Here is an 11,664-nt window from a genome sequence, read left to right as displayed (position 1 = left end):
GGGACTGCATAAATGTTTCTTTTTAATTTATGTAGCAAGATTAATCAGTTGAAAATAAAAACATGATTTAAACAGTTGTCTTTGCTCTTCTAGACAGACAACAAACAAGCAGACATTACTCAGAACTAAATATTCATGTCTTTGATGTAGAAAAGTCCCTTCGTAAAGACTGAAACAGTAGCTAAACCAGAAATTAAATTAAAATAATTTAAAAATCCCTAAAGAGAAACTACAATGTAGTATTTCACCCCATGTTCATTAGTCAAGTCAAACAGGTCATGTTTAGGCCTGCTTCGTAGGAATGATTTCCTGAAGAGTTCTGTGTTACAATATTAAGTGCAAAAGTTTTCTGCAAAACAAAATCCTTTATTTGCTTTTCGTTTTGTGTAAAGGTTATGCAGTGTTGTCCATTTTAAGTGGCTTACCCATACAAAATTTCATATGAATAAAAATCAAATTTCAAAGATGATAGATAGACTGTTACTGTTTAGTAGGCACTGTCAGTTAGGCTGAAAATGTCTCATGCCTGGTTCCCAAAAATGTATTTGGGAGCCAGGCATGACACTTGAAGTAGATTCCTGAGGTCAAACATTGTCAATGGCCTTCAACCAACACATCAAAGATGGGCTAACCCAAGTAAGATCTCGTAGTTCCTTATATATTCTTCTTGATAGAAGAAATTATCTGTAAAAGCTAATTGAGATTTGACCAACACTCTATAAAGCACTTCATATTTATATCAATTAACAGCCTCTTGTAAATATTTCAATAACATATATGCTCAATATGATTGTACAAATTGGTATTATGTCTTTCTTAACTCCCCTCATCTTTTTCCAATGGTTTGCTCCACAAGCTCTTAAGTAGGCCATTGGTGACATTGTACCCTTTGGTCTCTCCAGGCCTGACAAGAAGATAACTGAAAGAAGGATTGGATTTGTTTGACTGACTCTGTTTAAGTTAGAGTTGTTAAAACAATAAACTGTAGCATTTTTGAACTTTTAATTCAAAGTGCTTGGTTGAAGACAAAGAATGGTTGAAGAAGAGGAATCAAGAATCAGCATGCTCCTCAAGCAGGTTGACTGGCTCACATTTATGTATTTATTTATCCACATATAGTTTTCCTTATCTACTACAGCCCTCCACCCAGCTTCTCCACAATGGAGAAACTGGGTGGAGGCCGTCTCACACACATCCTGAGATTTGATGTCCCCACCTCACCCATGCCCATAACTCCTCAACATTCCCTCCATGGATTGGAGGGAAACATACTGTACTATAAAGTGCCGCATGTTTGAACTTTTAATGCAAAATGTTTGGTTGAAGATAAAGAATGGTGGGACAAGAGGAATCAAGAATCAGTATGCTACTCAAGGAGGTTGGTTGACTGGCTTACAATTCTTCAGTCTCTTTCTGCAAACCTTCCTAATTTATATATTTATTTTTCCACATCCTAATTTTCTGATTTGCTATAGCTCCTCGCCAGTCTCTCTGTAATGGCTGCCATCTCACACACATCCTGAGATTTTGCGTCCCCACCTCACCCATGCCCATCCCCCCTCAACATTCCTCCATAGCTTGCTCTCAAACTTTGCAGATTTGACTGGTGTGGAACCTACAAAATGTCCATTACAAAGAATAATTTTTTCTCCTGAAGCATTACTTTGGGAGATAACACAAGTTAAGTAATTCATTTCCTAGTTTTATAACTTAATTGATGTTCGGTAGAGTTGTGACGCCAAAGTTAAGGTGTCATTAGTTATTAACACAGGGCTGGGCCGTAAGCCTCAGCTAGCTGCTTTTTGCAACCAAGCAGGAACTCCGGCCTGTGCCGGAGTCTAAATCAAGCGCTCCTTTTTTGACTGCTGCACACCTGCACCGAAGGAGGAGATTCAGACCTTCATGCTAACATCCGAGGAATGAGGAGCAATCTAGCTAAAGAAAATGGTAAGATTATTGTTATTTTAATGGACTCCCGGTTATTATCTATTATATCACTCAGTCAGATATACTTTTAAATGCTGTTTAAACGTGTTGACCTGTAAAAACTGTTTCAATTGTGTTTCACTAGGATGGCTAGCTGACATTAGCCTAGCTACAGCTAATGAGAAGCATGCATGTTTTATTTTCAATTTATTGAGGTCCAGTCTTACAGCAAATAAATAGAAATAAAAGTGACAATTAACCAAAAAAAGGATAAGTTATTAAAATATGACTGCTCACAAAAATGACTCAAATGCAAAATAAAAAAAGCTAAGTTTGAAACATGCAAACCTAATAGAGCAGAAATCATGAAATATGCAATATTTTCAGTGGCCCTGCTTGTGTGATTGAAAAGAGTAATAACTTAAGAGTAATAACTTTTTACATGTGCTCTGAATTGAGAGACGATAGACATGAGGAGCTAAAACATGAGGCAGAAGTAAATGGATGCCTTGTGCATAAAGGTTGATTCTGCTGGGAAGGGAGCCTTCAGGCCACATTACACCAGACTACATCCTTTTTAAAATAATAAAGATTGGGATTTATGGGGTTTTTGGGGGGGGTGTAGGAGTGGGGGAGGGTATATTAGGATGAATCAGGAGGTTTGAATTGGAAACTAACTTCAGCATCATAACTTTAGGTGGGGGGGATCTGTTTTGGCAAAATTAATTTCAGGCCTTTAACACTGACTTATAATCATTGAATGCTTTTTTTTTTTTCCTGGAAAATGCCAACCAGAGAAGTAGATCCAGTGATAGGAGTGACGGTGGAGTAGAGTCTACACCCAGCTGTTCCAGTTTAAAAGGTGAATTATCTCAGGGAAAGGTGCATTAGCCCACAATGTTTTTCCCACATTTAAGTTGTTTTGCATTAGTGTTTCCACTAAATCAATATAATGCGAGTTATAACTGCTCAGGTGAGAGAAGGGAGGTGTGACAAGAAGTCTATTAAAATTATAATTTTTTTAACATGATTTTAGTTGCCTAGAAGAAGCTACCACAATATCAGTTAATGTTTGATTTAAGAGTACCAAGTCAGGTTTTTCTTAAACAAAGAAAAGGCTCAGCACATCTGTCGGTGATTTTACTTGAAATGCCAGTTGTTTCTAAATGTCCAAGGAAATAGAGATTTGTGTTGGGGGGAAGCTTTGGTAGAACCCAGGTCAACTGCTTTCCTTTTTGCATTCGACCATTGTTGACTTGCTATAACTTTGATAATTTTATTTAATAACCCTTAGTCTAGTTGTTCCAATCTTGAGTATTAAATTGAAAAAGTTAGAAATTTTAAAGAATTGCTGAAATTATTGAATACTGAAGGTCGGATATTTATTTCTAATCCCAAATTTAACATTTGTAACCTAGTGATAAGACCCAAAAATATTTTGAGAAGACCAAATATAGGAGATGCAGAGCCTCTGAATTGTTTTAAGGTGATATTAACTTTTTTTCTTTTTAAATTTCAGCTACAGATGAGACATTTGGGCTTGATCCAGAGCAGAGGCAAATGGTAAGTGTGCCTATGAATAAGTTCAAAGGATGTGACAGTATTTCAGTTTCATTCTAGCTCACATGTACTCTTCATACTGCATAGCTAATTTAAATATTGTTCTAAATTAAAGTCTGGAAAAGTTGCTGCCCAGTTGTCTTCACCAATGAACATGTGCATTAGTATTTACAAATCCTACAGTGGTGAAAGTTATTTTCGCTGTAGAGAAGTGGCAAAAATGTTATGCAGAGAAATTCTTGAAAAAGATCATTTTGATATAAGCTTGTCGTATTGAGTTTGGGAGGAATGCTGTATCTTGACAATATGTCTCCATCCAAGTTGGCACCTTGTGTTTAACATGTCTGGATCATAGATGATGACTGAAATCAGGCCTGTTAAGAATTCTCAGATTTTCAAAATATTGTGAAAATGTTTTAATACCCCAGTGATTCACTTCTACTTATTTTAACTGATTATAAAGGCTGATGTCCTGCACAGATGTTTTCCTGTTCCACCACACTTGACTCAAATTAATGGATCATTAACAAATGTTTTATAACAAGCTATTGGAGAATGATTTGATTTGAATGAAGTGTGCTGTAGCAACCCCTAAACCCTGGGAGTTGCTGATTCTTGACTTAAAGTTTCACCTGGATGCATCATTCTCAATGTGGTCAGGTGCCAGTTCCATCTGGGGCCTGTGTCTCCAATTTGTTTAATTTCACAGATGTGGACATTTACAATGCTTGTTTTCTGTGTTTTATAGGATCAAACACGTCAAGCTCGTCGCCTGCAGAAACTTAAAGCCCATCACAATAAATGTGAGGCTCATCACAAGAAGCTCGTCACAAAGGCAACAAATGAAGTGAGGGAGAACACGTCTTTTCTCCATCAGAAGGGCTTAATGGTTAGTTTTGCTTCACCTTTTTCTTGATGTACCCAGAGATGAGAACTGTTAGTAAATGTACCATTGTATGTGTGGCTTGAGCTGTTTTGACAGTATTATTGTAAAAATATCAAGAAAATCTTCTTGCAAATTTCTTAATACTTACTATAATTATGTAATCAACACAAATTCATAGCTATCTTTAATGCTGGATAAAAACGTCTTTCAATTTTTAAAAGTTTTGTGAAACAAAAATACTGTCAGTTATTACAAGATTTCAAGTGTCCAACGTCACGATGCTTATCAGAGAAGAAATACATTTGGTGGTATTTGGCTGCTTTGCAAAATCATGTAACCTGAAACTTTAGACTGTGCACAGGAGCTTTCTTTGAGGGGGACTCACCTTGTCAGTCAATTCAAATTTATTTAGTGTCTATTACAATACAAGTTGTCACTAGATGCTTCCCAGAGACCCAGACATGGACTAATCAGGACTAAACCCAAAATACTCTGAAGCATTTATTATCTTCCAGTCTATGAAATTCCAATGGCCTGTCAAGTTGAAGTATAAAATAAATGTGCATAGTTTCAGTGTCATTTAATCTAAATTTAGTAGGTTAGATTAGGTGGTAATGGATACCAAAATCCAAAAGTAATTGGCCATGGTGTCTGATTTTTAACTGTCACATTTGAACACAGCAGAATATTAGCTTTAGGTATATTTGTAACAAATCTGGGTGGATCACTTCATGGTTTGTATTAAATCTGTAAGCAAGGCATTTGCTTTATTTATCCTCTCACCCACTCTATTAAGTACTGCGCTGTCATATTATACACCATGAAATGCAGAATCTCCAGTGTAATCTGAAGGAGCCTGTGCACTTTTGGTGCTGTTAATATGTGACATCTTTGGGATTTCTAAATACCTTGATTCAGTAGAAGTTAACTGTAGCTCTGTATTAAATTGTAACAGTTCATTTAGGCATGGACACATTTTAACAGTTAAACTTATAATTTTTTGGAGTCAAAACAGTCATCCGATGAGAGCGACGATACCATCATCCTTGGTCCAACACCAACTGAAGGGGACATGAGCGTGCCTGAGCTTACAAGAACTGACAGTGTGATTGTAAGTTTATTTATAAATATCATAGTCCAACCTAATGTTAAGACTCACTTAGGTTAGAAATTCTATTTTTTTGTAGTATTTAAAACCAAACTATCCAAGAACTCAGTTAGTCGCCATGTGCTGGTAAATCTGTCACTTTTTGAGGATGCTTAAAAATGTTGGAAAAACATTTGAGCTAACAAGCACCAAAAAAATTTAAAAGAAATCATACTAGTATTGGGAGTATTTCTTTTTTAATGAACTTTTTAAAACTAGTTGTACATATTTAACTTCTTCTGATTTGTTTATATGTTTGAGAAATAATCTGAAAGTAATTTCTCTCTTTTTAAAAAAAATAATTTTAGCTAAACAAACAAATGCTTTGCTACTCAGAAGCATCTCTATCAAGTTCTGACATCACTGAGGAAGAGTATGTTCCCGATTCTGAGAAATCTGAGAGTGGCAGTCTAAACGACAGTGACAGTTCAGTAGACGTTAAACAGCTCAAGAAGAGGAAGAAAAGAGCCCAGAAAAATACTTCTTCTCTGGAAGTCCAACCACTTAAGAGAATGCGTGTGACCACTTCTAGTTCCTTGACTGCAAAAGATCCTGGAGAATCTTCTTCAACTGATGCAAAAGATCCTGGAGAATCTTCTTCAACTGATGCAAAAGATCCTGGAGAATCTTCTTCAACTGATGCAAAAGATCCTGGAGAATCTTCTTCACTTGATGTGACAGTCATGACCTTGAAGAAGAAGGGAGATGGCAGTAGGGCTTACAATAAAAGGTACTTTTGTGCATTTTGTAGCAAACCTTACAGCAAAATGGCACGTCATCTAGAAGCAAAACACAGTGATACACCAGAAGTGGAAAGTGCACTGAAATGTCCCAAAGGTTCTAGAGAACGACGGCTGCAGTTGTCCTTGATAAGAAACAAAGGAAACCGTGCCCATAATAATAAAGTCATTAAAGAGGGAAAAGGAATGCTCATTCCCCGCCAACAATGCACTAAATCTGCAAAAGCTGGTGATTACTTGCATTGCATCAACTGCGAGGGTTACCTCAAGCGGAAATCCTTGTGGAGGCATATGCAGAGGTGTTATCTCAGTCAAAAAGTCAAAGGACTGAAGCCAGGAACATCTCGAGTCCAAGCCATTTGCAAATATGCAGAGCCAGTACCAGACAGCGTCAATGCACAGTTTTGGAAACTAATACATGACATGCACCATGATGATGTAGCAAAAGTTGTCCAAAGTGAGAAGTGCATCTTGAAATTTGGAGAACATTTGTTCAACAAACATGGTCAAGATGTTACAAGACACGAATACATCCGACAGAAGATGCGCGAAACCGCACGAGTTGTTCTGCAAGGGAAGAAAGATGGCAAGTTGGAGACGCTCCCAGACTTCTTTGTGCCAGCTAACTTCCCTCATGTTATAGATGCAGTTAAGAAAGTGGCTGGCTTGGATGAAAGAACAAACGTCTTCAAAACGCCATCTTTAGCACTCAAGTTGGGTCACAACCTCAAGAAAGTGGCAAATGTTCTTGAATGTGAGGCTATGATCTCAGGCGATGAGAATACCATTCACAATGTGCGAATTTTCAAACAAATCTGTGAGACCAGATGGAGCGAGTGTGTCTCTTCCCATGCTCTTAGGACTTTGAATGAGGCTAAGTGGAATGCTCCTCAGCTTATTCCCTTTGCTGAAGACGTTAGGAAAATGCACCAGTATCTTGACACAAAAAGGATGGAGTGCCAGAGGAACCTGAAGGAAGAAGCTGTAAAGAAGAACTGGGCTGAACTTGCCAAGATCACGCTTTGTGAGGTGATAATATTCAACCGGAGAAGAGAGGGAGAAGTATCCAAGATGCCACTGAACGCTTTCACCTTGAGAGATACCTCTGTCACCCATCCAGATGTGGAGCTTGCTTTGTCAGAACTTGAAAAGAAGCTGTGTAAACACTTCCAGCGAATTGAGATAAAAGGCAAACGTGGCCGAAAGGTTCCCATTCTCCTAACTCCTAATATGGCATCATCAATGGAGTTGCTTGTCCAAAATCGCCGCAATTGTGATGTATTGGATGAGAATCCATACATGTTCGGGAGACCACAGACTCTCAATCACTTCAGAGGATCGGATATTATTCGTGAGATGGCTCAAAACTGTGGAGCAAAACACCCTGGAGCATTGTCCTCAACCAAACTGAGGAAGCACATGGCCACCATGTCAAAGGTACTTAACCTAAAGGACAATGAAATGGACGACCTAGCTGACTTCCTTGGCCATGACATTAGAGTTCATCGTCAGTATTATAGATTGCCTGAAGGGACATTACAGTTGGCAAAAATCAGTAAAGTGTTGCTGGCACTAGAAAGAGGACAGCTCTCCCACTTCAAAGGACGAAATCTGGATGAAATCAGCATTGATCCACAAGGTAAATTGGTATATTTTTTTGTGAAGATTTAATTTGACCCCCTGGCATGGCACGTTCTATTTATTTTGATTTTGACTTTGTAAATAAAAAAAAAAAGATGACATCTATAAAAGTTTGAGTGTCAGACATTGACAACAGTAGGAAGAAGTAGCTCAGCAGGCATTTTTTATATTACATATTCGAATTCTTGTAGTTTTTTTGTTTGCTTGTTTTAATCTTTGGGAAATTCAATCATAATTTCCCATTGTAAATTGCTCACTTGAATGGCCATAGAACAAGGAAAAGCGCTAAGACTGTGCTGACAGCATATGCAATGCTTCATAGTTTAATATGATGGATATTTGTTACTTCATTTTCCAGAAAAAATGTCTGTGGACAGTGGATCAGACACTGAAGAAGAGGTTGACTCAGCTGAGAGGGATGCTGGTACTTCATCTTCCAGATCACCAGATATGGATGGCAACAAAAAAGTAGAAAATGGTGAGGAATCACAAATACATTGATTTCTGCCTTTTGTACAATCTGTTGTCAAGACAGCAGTGCACTTTTAGATTTGTGCTTAGGCATTTTAACTTACTCTCTAGTGTATTATATATAATATATTTCGATTACATAAAGTAGATTTTTAGAATAATTGTCAGAAAACCACAAGGTTAAGCTGTTGCCATCTTGTTTCTCACCTGGAAGTTGGAAACCAGATTTTATGACATTAAGTTGACTGACTATATCACATCCATCACTGCCAGGGATGTGGACATGTGAAAAAGTGCTTCCATGACACTTTAGTGAATTTGGGGATTATCGAATCCCCTGAAAAAACACCTCTTGGAATTATAAAAATGGTTTACTCGACATTAAGAAGTTTTTTCAAATAAGTGCCGTTTCCATTACAAGATCTTTTTTTTTTTTTTTTTTTTTTTTTTTACATTTGATGGATAGATACAGGTCATGGAAATGAGTCTGATAGTTTCATCCATAAAAGGAGAAATGTTTTAAAAAGTGTTGCTAACAGGGCCAAACTAAATGTTGACGGTAAAAATTAGATAATTACAATACCAGCAGCTTTTGATTTAGTGCTGTTAAGAAATTAGTACAAAGTTAAACTGTTAAGCTAATTATTTGAAATGCTTGTATAAAGTAAACATACTGACTGCTTACACTGTTGAATACGCTTTTACTTAATATACCTTTGTTTAGGTCAATTTGGGGTGACCAGGAGATGCACCACTGAAGTTGGACAAAGCAATGATCTGCCCTCAGCAAAAGGTAAGAATATTTATAAGCGTGAAGAAAATGAGATTGTAGATTTCTGATAAATATTGAACCTTTAGAGGCCACTGTCCTCTATCATTACTCTTTTTCATGTATGTCATTTTTGGGTTCTGTCATTTATACAAATTTTCAATGTACTCTGTAACTGATAATTTTGTCCAAGTCAGATATATTTTGAGATTTCTTTGGTTTAACAGAGAGGTCAGATGACGAGGTACTGGCAGACATGGAAGTCTCTGGCAACTCCAACACGACTAACGGTAGTTTCTCTTCCTCCTTGGAGATTATCAATGAGCAGAAGCTTTAAAAATGTTGCCAGACACATCTTTCAAACTGAAGAATTTATCTGACTGCAAATTTTTATTATAAAGAAATTATAACCACCGGGTCTAATGTCTCAACTGAATGTTCCTCCTGCAAGCCAGGCTTGAGAACATGTAAACCTTTAGTTATTTTTTACACATTTAGTGTTCATTGAATATTTCACATTATCAGGTGTAAACCTATTTCCAATATTTCCTTAATTTTTTTATTGAACTAAACAAATGGGTAAATAATGAACATTTCACAGCACTGTCTGTGTGGTGTCAAAATTAGGCTTCCTCATTTTATAATCTCATGAGGATTACATGATATCTCAACATATAAAACTTTAGAATAGCTCAATTTTCATTTGACTGCATACCCTCAAGCAAAAGTTTGGTTTTACTTCTTCTCCCCCTTCTCTCTTATTGCCACCTTGAACTGTCTTCAAACAGCAAACTAACTAGACTGATCAAAGGTAGTTTGGGTGATTATTTTAATCTTTCTGCTTAACTGCACCTATAAAATATTTCCAAAACCTATAGTGCTAGGAGAACTTATCAGGCCCTGCGAGTTTTCCCAGTTTGGACTCTGTGACAAAGGGAGATTTAAGTTTTATCCATTAGAGAGCCCCGCTTATGTTGATGCTCTCTTAACGTAGGCTCACCGAGTCTCCAGCCACCATCAAATCACTCAAAATCTTCCTTTTGGTGAAGTGTTTTTGAAATGGATGATATTTTAAACAATTTTGTCGTATTTTTTGAACATCCCCTTGACCTTAATTATTTATGCTTGTGAAGTATTTTGTACAATTAATTCTCTCTTGTACCTGCTGATGCTTCTATAAAGGATGGGGAGATTTATGTGTTCTCTCACTACCAGTTGTCAGCTTCAACAGTGACAACTATTGGAGCTGACAGCTGACCCTTAAATATGAAATAATGCTTTACTACAGCTGTAGTAAAGAAATGTTTTCATGATAGCTTTATAACTTGCTCTGTCATACAGACTGAAACATTTTTTCATTGAAGAACACTTAAAAGTGCCCCTAATTATTTTCAGGCCCACCACAAAAGAAGAGACTGAAGTGGAACCAAGAAGAAATCCAGGCAGTGGAGAAAACACTCATGGACTGTATTGACTCTGGAAAGGTTCCTGGGAAAGCCCAGTGTATGAAGTGCATTGAAACCTCACCAGTAGCCCTCAAGGACAGGACATGGCAAGGGATTAAATTCTATGTGAAAAATCGCATAGATGCATTAAAACGAGAGACTTTCAAAAGAAGGTAAGCGTTGACCTTTTTGTTACTGTGAAAGAAAACGGATCATTTGTTAGTGCCATTACCACGCCGATTCTGTTTGGAGTTTCTGCCGGTTTTGAAGTTTTGAGACAGCTGCAGTCAAGTTTTGTAATGCAAGTATGTATGCATACTGTATGTTCATGTTTATTGATACATATCAATGAATACATTTCATTTTAGTACATGCATGTTGGATTGTATGTATATTTTTTGCAACAAGATACTGTAAGTTATGCAATAAAATGGTTCACATAGAACCAGAAAATGTAGTCCATTATTGATGGTTGGCATTAAGCATGTTACCAGGCACTTAAAAATAACATTAAACAAAAACAAATCTGATATAACACAGTTTATTGACTTAAAAGAACTAGGATTGCTCATATTTGACAAACTGTGTTCCCAAAAATTACACAGTGCCACCTGGTGGTAGTTGGTGATGGACATGTCCCCACATGGAGCCAAAAACCTGACAGATTTTTGATTTTCTAAATTTGATTAATTTTTATGTTAAAGATTATATTTCATGTTCCAATATCCCTAAAAAAAATCCAAACCTAAAACCAAGCCTTTAGCTCATTTAGAAAGTTGGGTCCCCACGTGTAACCACCTAGTCACTCGCCAAAACAAGTCCTCACGTTTCGGGAAAAACAAGTATGTGTGTGTGTGTGTGTGTGTGGGTGTGTGTGTTTGTAAATGGTAAATGGCCCGTACTTGCACAGTGCTTTATCATAAAAGCTTCACACAATCTGTTCAGTCAAAGGGGGGGTGAGTGGTGTGACAATTGGAGACCTGGGGGAAAGAGAGGGGTGAATAAAAATGGCTAAATTCAATTCAGTTAATTCATGTAAAACAGTTTTCTTCAAAGAGTTATTGTAGATGGTGATGGGT

General features: G+C 37.1%; 1 protein-coding gene across 2 annotated transcripts; it reads left to right on the top strand.

The window, feature by feature from the left end:
* Positions 1-350: 350 nt before the first annotated feature.
* LOC114150041 (uncharacterized) lies at positions 351-11,038 on the top strand. 2 transcript variants are annotated; one of them, XM_028026219.1, is made up of 10 exons: positions 351-1,947; positions 2,722-2,788; positions 3,446-3,489; positions 4,235-4,375; positions 5,379-5,483; positions 5,828-7,898; positions 8,259-8,378; positions 9,096-9,164; positions 9,368-9,430; positions 10,536-11,038. In XM_028026219.1, the coding sequence occupies exons 1-10, from the start codon at positions 1,945-1,947 to the stop codon at positions 10,760-10,762; spliced, it is 2,910 nt and encodes a 969-aa protein (XP_027882020.1). In that variant the 5' UTR covers positions 351-1,944; the 3' UTR covers positions 10,763-11,038. The 2 variants fall into 2 exon arrangements, with proteins under 2 accessions (XP_027882020.1, XP_027882021.1); XM_028026220.1 differs by lacking the exon at positions 9,368-9,430.
* Positions 11,039-11,664: the final 626 nt, after the last annotated feature.

The sequence above is a fragment of the Xiphophorus couchianus genome, chromosome 8 (assembly GCF_001444195.1).
Source record: "Xiphophorus couchianus chromosome 8, X_couchianus-1.0, whole genome shotgun sequence".
Lineage (NCBI taxonomy): Eukaryota > Metazoa > Chordata > Actinopteri > Cyprinodontiformes > Poeciliidae > Xiphophorus > Xiphophorus couchianus.
Note: the sequence above shows the minus strand (reverse complement) of the source record. Positions and strands in the feature narration are given on the sequence as shown.